We start from the raw sequence: 14,102 nt of genomic DNA, 5'->3' as shown, positions 1-14,102 counted from the left end.
TACTAAGAAAACTCATTTAATTAAATTTGTTGCAGATATCCCCAGTTAACAAGAACAGATTAGTCTCCCTGAGGCTAGATGGAGTTAACAAGAAAATAAATGTTGTGCTAATTAGAGAACTCATTTTCAGACACCTGGGGTGAAACTTTAAAAAGTACTAGAGATTTAGGATTGAAAATTCATTTGAAAATGTGTCTTAGGCTTCTAAATCACTTGGGCACTTTTGAAAAATTTACCCAGGGGCTTTTACCATCGCACAGTCATCATATTTAGTATGCTTGTAACTGTTTAGCAAAGCATGGTATAACCATTATCTATTAGTATCAGTATACCACAATGTATTTCATTATGCCTATAACTAAAATAGAGATATTGAGCTACCTGGTGAGTTGAAAGTAGGCTAAATGTCATTTTTGTGAGGATGCTTATGTGTCAACAGGAACAGATGGATGCTTTCTTGGAGTTTTTAAGGCACTGGTGCACCAAATTTTCATCTGTTTGCAACCTCACGGGACTTTCTGTTGACTTAGGTACTTAAGAACTTTTAATTAAATCTTGGTCTTCAGTGACCTATCCAAGCTCATGGATGAAGAAGACAGCACAGATACAATTTTATAGTTCAGCACTTGCTGGAAGAAAGATGAGACGCTTAATGCGGTCACACTGCCATTCATCTGCTGAGTCATGATAGGAAGTAATAAGGAGTCATCTCGTAAGCCCAATAAAAAATGCCATAGGTTTAATATTAAGCCAAATTTCCAGATTCATGTATCTGATTAGCAAAAAAAGCAAGCAAAGAACCAGGCTCCAAGGAGAAAAAAAGCCACTTCATTTGCTTACAGCTTGAAAGTATGTTTTCAGTTGGTTTTTTTTCCTGTAGCCAGTCTGAGGATTTTTCTGAAATATTGTCCTTGTAAAGACATGCATTAGTAGCGTCTGTTTCATGCCAGGTAAAACTATTCCCACAGCCACGCACACACTTGCTGTCTGTCAGCAAAAACTTCTGTGTCAGTAATTAGAAAAATGCTATTAAAAACCTGCCTTGTAATCCCAGATAGCCTCTGGGTTGACTCAGTTCTATTTTGTCTTCCCTGCTTAGTGCAGTAACCTAGGTTCATTCCACCGTGAAGAGGAACCCAGCTCCTCTGCAAGCCGCCTAGCTACTATTTTATTTACGCGGTTCTACAAAATGTCATTTTGAGGACAACAGCATACAGCTGTAGTGTCCCAAAGAGGTGACCTTTTGTGACAAAATCCTCAGTCTAACAGTTTTATAACACAGGTGAAGCACGTTACAGACAGGCGCTTGGGAGCTGGATCTCACCATGGGGGCAAACCTGTACATCGTGTAATCATCTGAAAATTTACTCCAGCCTGTCATGAGTCTAGATCATCAGACAACATCATAAAACAGATGAGTCAGGGCACTAAAACATGGAAGTTATCCACTGAGCTCATTATTTTCATACCTAATTACACAGTGCTATTGAGGGAGAATTGCACATTATGCTGAAGAATCCTGTTTCATCACTAGTCCTATAAGATAATTGTGTTTAGTTAGGACCTACAGGTATCATGGTGATTACTGATCTATAAACACTCAAGGTAGACCTGCAAATGAGGTGCAATAGCAAGTGCATCCATTAACACAATCAAAAGCTGATACTGAGGTGAGAGAACAATTAAAAGTTGAGCTGTTTTAATTTACCATGTAACTTGTAGCTCTAGCGCTCTGTTCTGGCTGTGCAATTCCTCTGCTGTGAAGCAGCAGGCAGAAAAACACCTGTTGATCTTCCCTTACTGAATTTGGAAAACTTTTTGTTTAGTCCGGTGTAATATATGCATGAATGGGAAAGAGTGGTGAGAGTTGACATCTGTAGTGGCAAAAGCTGTCCTTTTCTGTATGAGGTCAGGTCAGAAAGGAAGAAGCAGAAATACAAGCTTGGCTAGTAATGTCACAGATAAAGCAGTAAAAACTTTTCATGGTGAAAATATTTCTTGTAATGCATATTATAACACATTTTCCAATTAACTGCAAATTGTACTTACAGTCAAAGAAGCTGCTGGCTACCTTGTCCCAGCACAGGTCTGGAGGGTCATTTGCAGCAAGTCAGAACACAGAAAAGTCATCCTTGTCCTTCTTTGGCACTTGCGCTGCAGCTGCCTGCAAAGGTGTTAATGTGAATGGAAATACTTGGTCAATGTGCCAGACCAGTAAGACTGTGCCTAATCAGATCACACAAACTATCCCTGTGAGTTCATAATGAATTGTCCTTCATGTTTCCCATGTGAGACAGGGCAACGTGTTTCCCCATATACTTGTCCTTTTCTTTCCTGACTTGGACCACATTTGAACCGATGAAATAAAGCTGAAAGCATCCATCTCTCTTTACTGATCCTTCGGGGAATACAAACCCCTTGGAATAAAATGTTTAACACAGTAGTCACTAAGTTAGTGTGAAATACTGCATTTCTTTTTTTTTCCAAGTAGCTGTGCTTGGAACCAAAAATTTAAACACTTGGGAGTAATGGGATTCTTGTGTAAAAATGATCATAACTCTAATCTCATCTGAAATTCTTTTCAGTTGGTATGTTCACTGCAATGCTTTTCTGTAAATGGTTGTGAGTGGAAAGCACAGAAGTAGTATTTTTATAAGGAGGAAGGGGAAAGACTTGCCAAGGGGCTAAGTGGAATGATAAATTGCTTGCCCACTGAAATTATGGGTATCCAGTTTCTTGCATTTTGTAGCTCTTCCTTTTTGCAGCAGGGAGAACAGCTGAACAATTTTGTATTTACAAGTGCACAAGAGGTGCATACACACAGCCAGCTCAGCACTTACCTTGCTTAAAAAGGAATGCAGCAAAAAAGCAGATTTGACAGCTGCTTGAACAGTTGATGTTATGAGGAAATACTTTACACTGAACTGTATGGCAAACAGAAATAGTATCCAATAATGATATTTCAAAGAGGAAAGTGACTAGGAAAAGCAAATGTCCTGATCAGAATATATTTCAAGTTGCAGTTTCACTTTAGGCTGCCTTACCCTCTGTGGTATCTGTCTTCTCACTCCCCCAGTTCATTTCTCAGATGGCTTTGCCACCTCCGGATCCACAGTTTGTTCTCAGAGGTACCAGTGCTGCAGTCCACACTCTGCATTTTTCCTGTGGAGGCCAAGAACCTGACATCCCCACTCTTTTCTCTGGGTAAGTAAACCAGGATTTTTGGCTGAGTTGAACATTATACGGACATTTCCTTTCAAAACAAAGTGTATTATTTAGATAAATTGTATCTGGAGAAAACAACAAAATGCATGGTTGGTGAATGATGGGTGTGTTATCTTTGTACATACAACTTCAGTCGGGGGGGGGGGGGGGGGGAGGAAAAGTATCAGACTGTCTTATCAGACTGTATGCAGTGGTCACACTAAAAGCATCTGTTCTTACTGCCAGGTCTGAGAATGGGTTTATCCATGTCTGGAACCTGAAAACACACAGAGTGGACACAGAACTGGATGGCCATGGAAGAAAATCTGTCTACTACGTGGAGACAATTGGTAGTAAAAACAGGCTCCTCAGGTTAGCAAAGCAGGCAAAAAACAGTGAAATTATTCTTGTTTCTGTGATGATTGAAGAAGAAAAAAAAAAAGAGAGAAAGAAAAGGAATCTCTTATTTCTGGAGTCACTGAAAGTCTCTCCAACACATACGGAAATGTACAGAAGTACAAAAATACAGAAAAACTGTAGAACAAAAAGTGGGGAAAATGATACTATTAGTTTCTTTATGATATGTGTGTGACAACATCACAACTTGGGGTCCATAGTGTCTTTATTACTGCATTGAGATCGGGTGAGGCCTTTGGGTAAAGGAAATACACTTGGATTTGAAGTTGACGGATGCTTCACAACTGGTTCTCAGGGAAGATCAAAATTGATAGAAAGAGTTTATAAAAAGAGGGAAGAGAGAGAAAATGAAGTGAAGAATTGGAGATGGAGAATGGAAGACTGAAAATGAGCAAGAATGTCGAGTTGCATGCCTTTGTTGCAAAATATCTTCTGGTCTCGTTTAGCAGGGGAAGGTTGGGAAGATTTGTGTACTTTGGATTAGACAGGTGATCTAGTGTAGATGCCAAAGTGTCGGTATGACTAGGAGGTGTTCTGACATGTTTATCTAGAGAAGACATCTCTTATAATATACAGTGGAACTCATTAGCATTTATATTTGTTATCTGCTTAAGTACAATTATCATCACTCTCCCCCATAAAATCATATTGAATGAGCATTGTTTGTATAATTATAGAGTTTTTTCATACCTCTATTTTTGCTGTATATTTGTAATGGTTCACATAGCAGTGCAATTTTTAGGACAGCAGTTACCTGTATTTTTTGTTTCTCTGTTCTAAAGCTAAATCACAACAATTTCTTGCAGTACCACGTTGTTTGTATGCCCAGTGCTATAAATGTTTTGACAGTTTGTCACTCAGCTGAACAGCAGATGGGAGTTTCTGTATTGATGTTGAAGAAGTCCCAACAGTCTGTAGATTTGCATCTGCCTCTGTTTTGGTTTCATACTTCCATCAGGTGATACTGCTAATTAAAATAAGAAATGGATAAGGGATTTTTGATGACTCCTTGTCCCAGGTGATAACATGAGGACACATGTCCTGTGCTACTGTAGTTTGTGGATTGGAAGCTTCTCCACAGTGGTACTTTGTTCCAGAGCCAGTGGGATCACGTAAATACGTAGCAATGCATGGTGTGCCCTTTGGCCTCCTTGGTCTTACTGTCTGGGACCAACACACAGGCTTTTCTGCGGGACGGAGAGGTATGCAGAGGAGTATCTGCGTGAGCTGCACTAGTACATCAGTGATGCAGCCGCTGGTTCTCTGGTTTTGGATGTTTTAACTCCAGCATTTCATTGTTTAATTCCTGCTACTCACTGCACTGCCAGTCCCTCTCCTGTTGTGACTCCATGCATACACAGCCGTAACAGTCTTCTGTGCCCCCCCTGTGGCTGTGGGAAGTTGGCCACTGAATAACTGTAGCTTTTTATTTACCTTTGATGCAGTCTTTGTTGTCTTGCTATTTGTCTTCCAGCTGTCAACACGCCTGACATTTCTAGTTCATTGCTAGGGTGAAAGAGTGTTAAATGTGTTACTCTCTGGATACTTTTGTTTCCTTTTAAAATTAGATCTAATCAATGGTAAAATGCGAGTATTTTTATTATGAATATGTTCAAATACTCATGAGACTTCATAAACACATGTGCACATAGAAGTAGCATAACTGTGTTTGATCAAGCCTCTCTTCACAAGGAAACGTGGCTAAGAGTGACTGCAGTGCATCTGACTGACTCTCGGGTCCTCCCTCCTCTTGGTAACTTTTGAACCTATTGGCCAGTTTTGCAGTCAGCAGAAGGGTGGTGGTCTTGGTGATACTGAGTTCCCACACGCTTCATGAAAGACCCAATTAATACCCCACAGAAGCTGTACTAAGCTCACTCCTTTACTGCCTGTTAAAGACCCAACATTGAGATACTAACATGCAGGAAGTCAGGCTTTCTCAGATCTGCGGCTCATGGGTAACTTGTTTTACTGTAACAGTCAGGGTCGTGACCAGAGGATCTGCTTGTGGGATTTAGCAGAGGGACGTACTTCGGTGACGGATTCTGTCTTCACGGAGAATGTGGGATTCTGCAGATGCTCTCTGTTAAAGGTGGCACAGGGACGCTGGCTAGTGGCTATGGCAGCCAAGGCCCTGGAGGAGGTAGGAAGTATCTCTTTTTCGGTGCTTGGGAGATTGCTTTTGGTTGTGAAATGAGATAGTTCAGAAGGGGAAATATCATTGCTCTCAAATTCTCTGCTCAAGAGAGGGCAGCACAAGGAACCTTTGGGGGTTCCAATCACTAATTTTACCTGCCAGAAAGATGACTGAATTATATAACTTATGCTCTAATAACTAGGATACCACCCCAAGATTTTTCTGACATTGAAGTATTTGCAGCTGCTGCTGGTCTTTCATGTGCAGGAGTTTTGAAAACTCTGGTGCTGCTGAATATTGTTAAAGGGGAACAAGAGTCCTTCTGGGGAACTAATGGTCAGAAGGTCTGTCATCAGATGGAGGTACTACTCATCTTCCATCTGAAGCTGAAAGTCGTGTTTGGTGAGAGAAGGGGAGGTGAAGGTGATTTGTAATGTGATATGTGGTCTTTCACCCGAGGCTAATTCTTTAACTGGTACTTTGGCTGGAAATACTTGAATTACTATTAGCGGCCAAAGGTTTGCTCAGTGTGAGATAATTGTAGGGTCCGTTTCAGTTCCTACTGGATAAGTCCACATCTAATACCCATTATCGCAGCAATCACTGACTGACAGCTTTGTTGGCAATTTCCACCTTCTGCTGTGTAGAAATCGTTTTGGTTTTTTTTCTTTGAAGGACTATTTGAGGACATCACACAAAAATAAATTATTTCAAATACTTCACATCAAAATACCAAAAATATGAAAACAGAAAGAAGAGGCATAAATATGAAAAGATACATTGTAGCTAATTGCAAATTATTCACAAGCATAAAAGGTCACATGCTTTTCTGGACTATAGGATGCGTATCTTGAAACTGAAAGTTGCATATTTTATATACGAAGTAATAACTGGGAATGGTGCCTGTATTGCAAGAAAATGTGAACTTTTTATTATTCAGAAGTTAAGCACATATTTAAGTACTTTGTTGGCTCACAGCCAGAATGTTCAGCCTTTTACAGAACTGAATAAGCCTGTAAACACAAACGCTGTACCAGTAAATACAACCATTCTAAGTCCCCTACGTCGTTCTGATCAAGTAAAGAACTCTCTCCATTTTACAGCAGTGCTCAATAATATTTAAGTTAAACAAAATTGACATGTGCATTCTTGTGTCAGACGGAGAAGAATTTTTGTGTCAGGCAAAGAGTACACACACACATTCTGGTAATGAAGAATTAAATAATCGTCTGATCTAAAGAGAAGACATTTACCCCAATGTCTCTTGCAACTCTTCTCTGCTTTATTTTCATTTGTTTGCTTGGGCCCTGCAAACTGATCATGATTTGCTGTCTCCTGAGGTAAGAGTTCCACTCTGTGTATGAACCTTTACATTAGAACTGTGTCAGGTTTCAATAAATTCACGTAAGCTCCCATAATATATAGTGCTTCCAAATAGGCAGCACTGTGTGAGACACAGTACATTTGCAGCTTATGATTAAAATTAAGACTTAATAAGTGTTTATGCTTGGCTGGTACCCAAAAAAAGAGTAATTTTGTCTTAAAGCAGGTTCAGTCCATAAATAATGAGATCTGAACAGGCATTTATTTGTTCATGATTGCATTTAAATCACCAATTATGAGTTACACGCACTTTTCTTGCCAATTTGCCAGAAACATGTTAAAAGCTTTATTAATGTGAAAAAGGGTGTGTTTCCTTGTGGCCAGTTTTAGCCACCCAGGAACACTATTAACCTCAGGCAAAGGCAAATCTTTCTCCTATTAAGCAAAACCAATATAAACACAGAACTTCAAGTTTTAGGTTACAGTTGTCAAAATATATGAAATAGTATTTATTTCTAACGCTCAGTTGCCTCTAATGCAGACAGTCTCTGGAACTGTCAATCTAGCATAGGCAGCTGATGCCTGCCTGCCTTCTGGAAAAAGCTTTCCCTTCTTTGTGTTCTTTGTCCTTTGCAAGCCCAACTGTAGCCCTTGTACCAGTTCATCCGTTTTGAATCAAAGTAAAGCAAAGGAGGGGTTTTTTTTGTATTTTAACCTGCAGAAGTGCATTTATCACAGTGCACTTATCCTTACTTATTATGTAAAAGTTGCAGTTTCAGTCTTGTCTAGGAGGCAATGCCCTTTGGAGAGCCAGTGATGAAAGACACAAGAATGAGAGCGGGTCATCTTCATATAGCCCATTTCCTGCAACAGCTAACTTGGTCATTATGTTGACAGCAAGAACGCTGACAAGAGAAAAGCATCTTTTGTTAAGAGTGTAGCTCCAAAGAACCAGAATTCCCAGATGATCAAACTTTGGGCTGTTCATAGGTTTGGTCTACATATTGGATGTATCTTTGCTGTAGTCACCATTCCTTAAATCTGGAGAATAGTTTCCTGCTGCATTGCTAAGTGGCTTTAGAAAGTGTTCCGTATGTTGTGTTTAGTACATTGTCGACTTGCAGTCCTAGAGTGCAGCTGGCTTTTGGCAGGCTAGCTGACAACCTCTAGAAATAGGAAGATGTTCTGGCAAGCTTTGAACTAAAGGTATGGGATTGGAAAGCCATCACAGCTGCTGTGGTCTTGATTGATGGCTCCCAGAGGAGCCATATTTGTGTAATACCTCATCTCAGATGCTTAAGGAAATTCGCATGACTGGGGCTGTCCAACAGCACTGCTCGGCTTTTGCACATTCTGACATAGCCTAGAATGGCTGGTAATGCTGGATTTATCAAATGTTTGAAGTCCCTTAATTTTACAAGATAATGCAGACCATTGTTTATGTAATTAAAATAAAAGATCACCTTCGTGATTAAGTATACATTTGAGAAATGAGCGCTGTTCCTGGCACCAAGTTTTTGATACCTAAGAACTTCTGTTTCTCCATAGTTCCAGGCTTGAGAATCAGCCCAGAGTGAGGCACTTCCATGTCAATCAAGAGACTCAAAACCTTCCAGTGCCAAATTGCAAAGGCAGACTCTCTTGATCTTGCCTGCCATCATCCTGAGGTGGAAATGAGCTACTACTTCCTTGGCAGGGGAAAGACTTGCCCAGTGCTAAAATAAAAAAATAAATAGATAGATAGGTGGATAAATAAATAATCATCGTATTCATAATTCATTACCACCAGTGCAAGCACAGTGGAAGCTGCTATGTAGACAGAGAGCAGGTGTTTAACACAATATTGTCTGACCCTGCTTTGAATAGGGTCAGACAATATTGTGTTAAAAATACTGGTATGCCATCACTGCTCCAGCCTGCATTAGCAGATAATTCTGAGTTTGCTCTTTGTTAGTGCAGTCAGCCAGTAAGTTAAAAAAATCCACCTTAGATATATAGATATATTGCCTACATTTCTACACAAGCTCTTTGTTAACATGACAGAACAGAGGAGACAATGCAAGTGTCCACAAGTGAATATAACAAAAAAAATAGCACCAGAGATAGAAGAAGGGGAAAGGGAGAGGAATAGGTAAGTGTTTTCAGATTAAGCAGTCTGCAGTATTATCTAGTGTATGCACAATATCATCTACTGTATGGAAAGAAGACTATAATACAGATTAAAAACAAGAGTGGAAGAAGAGGAAGTGTTCATTCTAGCAGTTTTGTCTGGTCTTTCCTAAAACAATGCATTTATTTAGATAGCTGTAGATTCCCCTACAGCTCCAACTTCACATGCATTCCTCAGTTTCCTCCAGACAGTTTTTACTGGAAGAGCTTATACTAGCCTTAAATCACCTTAAAAGACTTGTGTTTTTAACAGCAGAATTTTGACCTGGAGCCTGACCAAATACTCTTGTTTTCCTGATGTCAGGTTCAGGTTTTGGAGCTGCCATCCAAGACGTCAGTCTGTACCTTGAAGCCAGAGGTGGGTGCCAAGCTGGGCATGCCCATGTGTCTGAAGTTATGGCAGGTAAGGCAAGAGTGCCTGCTAATTGTGAAATGTTTTCCCTGTGATTCATTTTATATGAAGCACATGAATCTTTCTTCACTTAGATTTTGATTTATTATCAAACCAATCAAGTAATTATACTATTAAAGGGGGGAAAGATTTGTGAACATCCTTAATGTAACTTTCAGAGCTTTCCAAGCTTTAATGGAAGATTTGCAAATGCTCAGGGAAAGCTTTGTATCCTTAGGATAGATACAGTTTTTGCATCAATCAAGAGGAAAATGAGTGACTTACCAAAGCCAGTTGTTTGATATGGTTTCTCACTGCATTAAGAATGATGAGAAATGACTGGGTTACTTAAAAATAGTGATTTTAATGGCAGGTTACATTCACTTCAATGCCCTCAGGACAAGGAAGCACTCTATGAACATTTCTATTCCAGACATACAATAGGAACAAAATATTTATGGTGGTATTGACTTTGGACAAAAAAAGTAAATAAAAGCAGTTAATGAAAAAACCCCACATTTGCAGAGTCTTCAGCAGATAATGTTTATGGGGTGCCAACAGTGAAAGACAAGTAATACAAAAAGGTGGCAGTAGAGGGAGGATGGAATTTAGGTGATTGGCTCTAAATCTCCAAAGAATTGATGGCAAAGCCGATTCCCTGACCACACACTGTTACAGGTTTGCAGTACTATCTGAGCTGATTTCAAGTATGTTATTCCTGCAGGTTCATCGGAACATTTGTGTTGGTTTCAGTTGAAAAAATTATCAATTGGTTGTGAATTTGAGGCCTTAGTGTCTTCACTCAAGGTCCTGAACTGACTGAAGTCTAGAGGAATTCAGCTACTGACTTCAGACAAAAGTGGGAGAGGCCACAGTTCAAGTCCCATGCTGTAATTAAAAACTAGAAAGAAAAAAAAAAAAAAGAGAAGGAAAATTAAATAGACTGATTAGGTTTTTATTAAACAGAAAGTTTCTCCTAAAAATGCAATCAGTGTTCAGTACTCAATGAAATGAATGGGGCTTTCTGTCTCCTGGACGTTTTTTAATAAGATGAAGATAACTGAGGAAATGTTCAGTGTTGAAAATTTTGTTGCCTGTATAAAAAGTCTTCTGTCTTGCCATATTTTCTACGTGCATTAATATTGCTATTCCTCTAGGAAGCAGAGCAGGTGTAGAGTCTTAATTTTATGTAGTTTTTAATTTTGTTGCCAGTGGGGATAAAGCAGAGGACTGGGAACAGGGAGAGGTAAATGCAAGCCATGCAAATTCTGGCTTTGGGAAGTCACCACAACTTCCTAGACTGCAACAGGCAAAGATAGATAATCCCTTACAGTCTCACAGCTGTATTTGTTCTTTTACAAATGTGTGCAGCTCCGTTTAAAAGCATGGGGGAGGAGGATACTCTTAAGGACAAATAATTATATGTGGTGTACCAAAGTGATGCTCTACATTCTGTTTTGTGGTTTCACTCGAAGTGGCTCACTGAGTAACCCTGTAACCATAAAAGCAGAGAGGAACACGAGCTAACCCAGCTGCACCCCTTCCTGAATAGAGGCCGTCCAGGATTTCTTTGTACATTACTGCATTGGGCAATATAGACATACCCAGGAGATGAGCACTCCCCAACCCATCGCTTATGGGCAATGTGTTGCCTAAGAGACTATTTGATGTTGCTTATGGCACAGTAAATTAACAAGTTGAAACAGAAGCTGACATGGAGAGAGCCACATAATGGTCTGAAGGAAGTATGCTCAGGGTTGTTGTCCAACATGAGTTTGGGGGCTGCAGCCATGTATCATCATATTTTTCTGCATGCCAATAAAAAAAAAATCCACGTATCAGAGAAACAATGCACCTTACCAGCAGCAGCGTGAACTAGATAGAGCAGAAGGAAATTGAGGCTTTGGTTATGCTTGTAGATGAAGCCTCACTGGCTTCTCCTAAGCAGTTAAAAACCTTGCAGCTGTTTATTTTGTTGTTTTGAAGCTTTTTTTTCCCCCTCATTTTACGAGGTCTGTCCTTAAATATATTAGTTCATTGAGTGGGTTTTTTTCCTTGTGAAGGTTCATATTCTTAAATACGTTGTCCCTTCAGCTTCACACCTTCCTGCTATTACTAATTGGGTGGAGTAGGATTTGTAGGAGTGAGGATAGTCTTCCCTTAAATTTTTTTGCACTCTTTGGGGAAGGCATCATGTTGCGTAACGGTGCAAACAAAATAATTCAACAGGAATAATACATGTAGAAACTGGAAATGCAGAGTTATTACTTTATATAAACTATAGCAATTATTCCTGTTGAGTTGACAGCAGATCACCTTTTCTTCCTTCCTTGACAGTTATCCAAATGCAACAATAAAATGTTCTGCTGAGGAAGAACAATGATTTACAATTTAATTTTTCCACTGAAACAGAACATGAATGGTGAAGACTTTTCGCCAGAAGTGTCCATTATTAGGAACTGAAATAAATGGGCCGTTGTGAACCACTGCTTGGTGAGTCCAGGCATCAGACTGAGAGCTCCCCTGATCTTTCAATAGCTTTTATTGTTTAAGTTCAAGTATATGTATTCATTGAAATATTACACTTCATATGGTTAGGGAAAGTCAGGAAGAAGTAGTGTGGGAGATCTTCACTTCATTTCATAGAAAACAATACTTTGTTGTTAAAATAGACTAATCTTAGATCTCACTTGCAAATTGCGTGTTTTCAAATCTAAGCTAAGATACCTGGGGGGGGAGGGGGGGGGTAGAAAATTTTTAAAAAGGGTTTGCTTGGCATTTCCCGTAATGCTGAGCCCCCGCCTGTCTCTCTTATCTTAATGAGGGTTATGGGCATCTATGAAAATCTGGCCATCCCATTTTTAGTAAGGCAAAGGAGCTGACCCTGCCCATCCATACCTCGTTTCATTGGCTAATGAAAGCTATACCTTCTGCAGAGCCCCAGGGCTCTGGAGGAGTCATGTGCTCATAGAAGAGCAGTACAAATAATTGGGGGGCATGGTTTATGCCCAAACTGGGACCTTTTTTAAACTTTAAACTTAATTGAAGTACCTATGAAATACTTCGTTTTGCTTTGAAGGCTTTACCCTTTAAATACAAATAAAATCTGGAATGTTCATTTCATTCAGGTTTTTTTTTCACTTTCCCCTGGTATTAAAAGCCAGGTACTCTTCACCCAAAATACCTCATGAGTTAACATTAATTCACATAAATTTGACATGTATTCATTGCTCTGATGTTACTTTAGCAAATCAAGAATTCAACAGAAAAATTGTGCACAGTTCTGGGCATTATGAGAGACCTTCTTTGTGGGTCTCTCTAGCCAGAGCATGCTCCCTACCTTTTCAAAAGAAAAGGGATCTTAAAGCAAGGAATGAGGCTCCTGCAGGATCCCAGGTGTGGACAGACCTGTTCAGAAAGATGATGTAGGGGATTTCCCCTTGGTTTCCTTCTTTTAAGGGGCAATTTTCTTCCCTGCTCAGTGAGATCCATTCCTCATTTAAACACTTCTTTAGGCTGAATAAATCTGAGAAAGAACATGAGGCTTTTACTGAGCAGTCTTATTACCTAGACCACCCATCTCTTGTTAGTTTAACTCCCCCTAGAACAAATAATAACCACTGGGAGAATAGTCTGGACCATTAACAGAGGCACTGAGCCTTTGGCTGCTGCAGGTTTGTATCATGACATTGACAGCCAGCAATTTTGAAGAACCTCATTCAATAATGTGATACCAGTAAAAATTATTTTTTTTTTAAATGTCCTTTTATTTTGAACTGAATACCAAGCAAACAAATCCTGTAGGCTCGGACAGTGTTTGGAAGGATTTGAATTAACCTATTGGATACACTTCTTATATGTGCCAGCATGAGATGGTCATAATCCCAATGTTTATTTTGGTGATTCTTCTCCTATTAAAGAAATAACTGGCATTAACAGATGCCTATTTTTTAGTTGCTTTTCATTAGGGATTTGCATCTTCACTCATATAACCAGTTACTGCTTATGGGGTCATTAGTCTTTTGGCTGGAGCAATGATGAATATTTTCCTTAAGTGTGACATGTAATCCAGTAATGTTCCCTTCCTTGAGTTATTTCAGAGGCTTAAATAAATTAGGTGTCTGCCCAGGGTGCCATGCCCTTTGGCCTGTGACATCATTAATCAAAATAGCTTTCAATTGGTTACAGTGGGACTCGGGTGCCCGTTAACCCCTTGGTGACTCACCCAGAGATTCCTGACGAGAGGTTCAGTGTTTACTTTTAAGCACTGCGGTGCACTTGGGTAAACGATCCCTATGTGTAACCCTACACTTGGCAATGTGAAACTGGAATCTTTAAGCATGGCGCTTCTTTCAATGTCCATACGGATTGATAGTAACTCATTGCTCTTAGTAATTTTTTTTAAGGAGCACAAACAAAGTTCAGGCCATGAAGTAAAGCTTCAGAAAACTTCAGGCAGCC

The 14,102-nt window shown here is 39.6% G+C and overlaps 1 protein-coding gene across 6 annotated transcripts in view; it reads left to right on the top strand.

Moving 5' to 3' along the window:
* GNB1L (G protein subunit beta 1 like) overlaps positions 1 to 14,102 on the top strand; it is a 45,388-nt gene that overhangs the window by 23,473 nt on the left and 7,813 nt on the right. For 3 of the 6 annotated variants that reach the window (XM_049805684.1, XM_049805685.1, XM_049805683.1), the window contains exons 2-5: positions 3,077 to 3,204; positions 3,451 to 3,576; positions 5,602 to 5,764; positions 9,555 to 9,653. In XM_049805684.1, coding sequence (XP_049661641.1) covers positions 3,089 to 3,204; positions 3,451 to 3,576; positions 5,602 to 5,764; positions 9,555 to 9,653 — 504 coding nt within the window. In that variant the 5' untranslated portion in view covers positions 3,077 to 3,088. Of the gene's footprint in view, positions 1 to 412; positions 2,253 to 3,076; positions 3,205 to 3,450; positions 3,577 to 5,601; positions 5,765 to 9,554; positions 9,654 to 11,978; positions 12,135 to 14,102 lie in introns of those variants that run through there. The other 3 variants (XR_007506715.1, XM_049805686.1, XM_049805682.1) reach the window with 3 other exon arrangements.

This window comes from Accipiter gentilis, chromosome 7 (assembly GCF_929443795.1).
Source record: "Accipiter gentilis chromosome 7, bAccGen1.1, whole genome shotgun sequence".
NCBI classification, from domain to species: domain Eukaryota; kingdom Metazoa; phylum Chordata; class Aves; order Accipitriformes; family Accipitridae; genus Astur; species Astur gentilis.
Note: the sequence above shows the minus strand (reverse complement) of the source record. Positions and strands in the feature narration are given on the sequence as shown.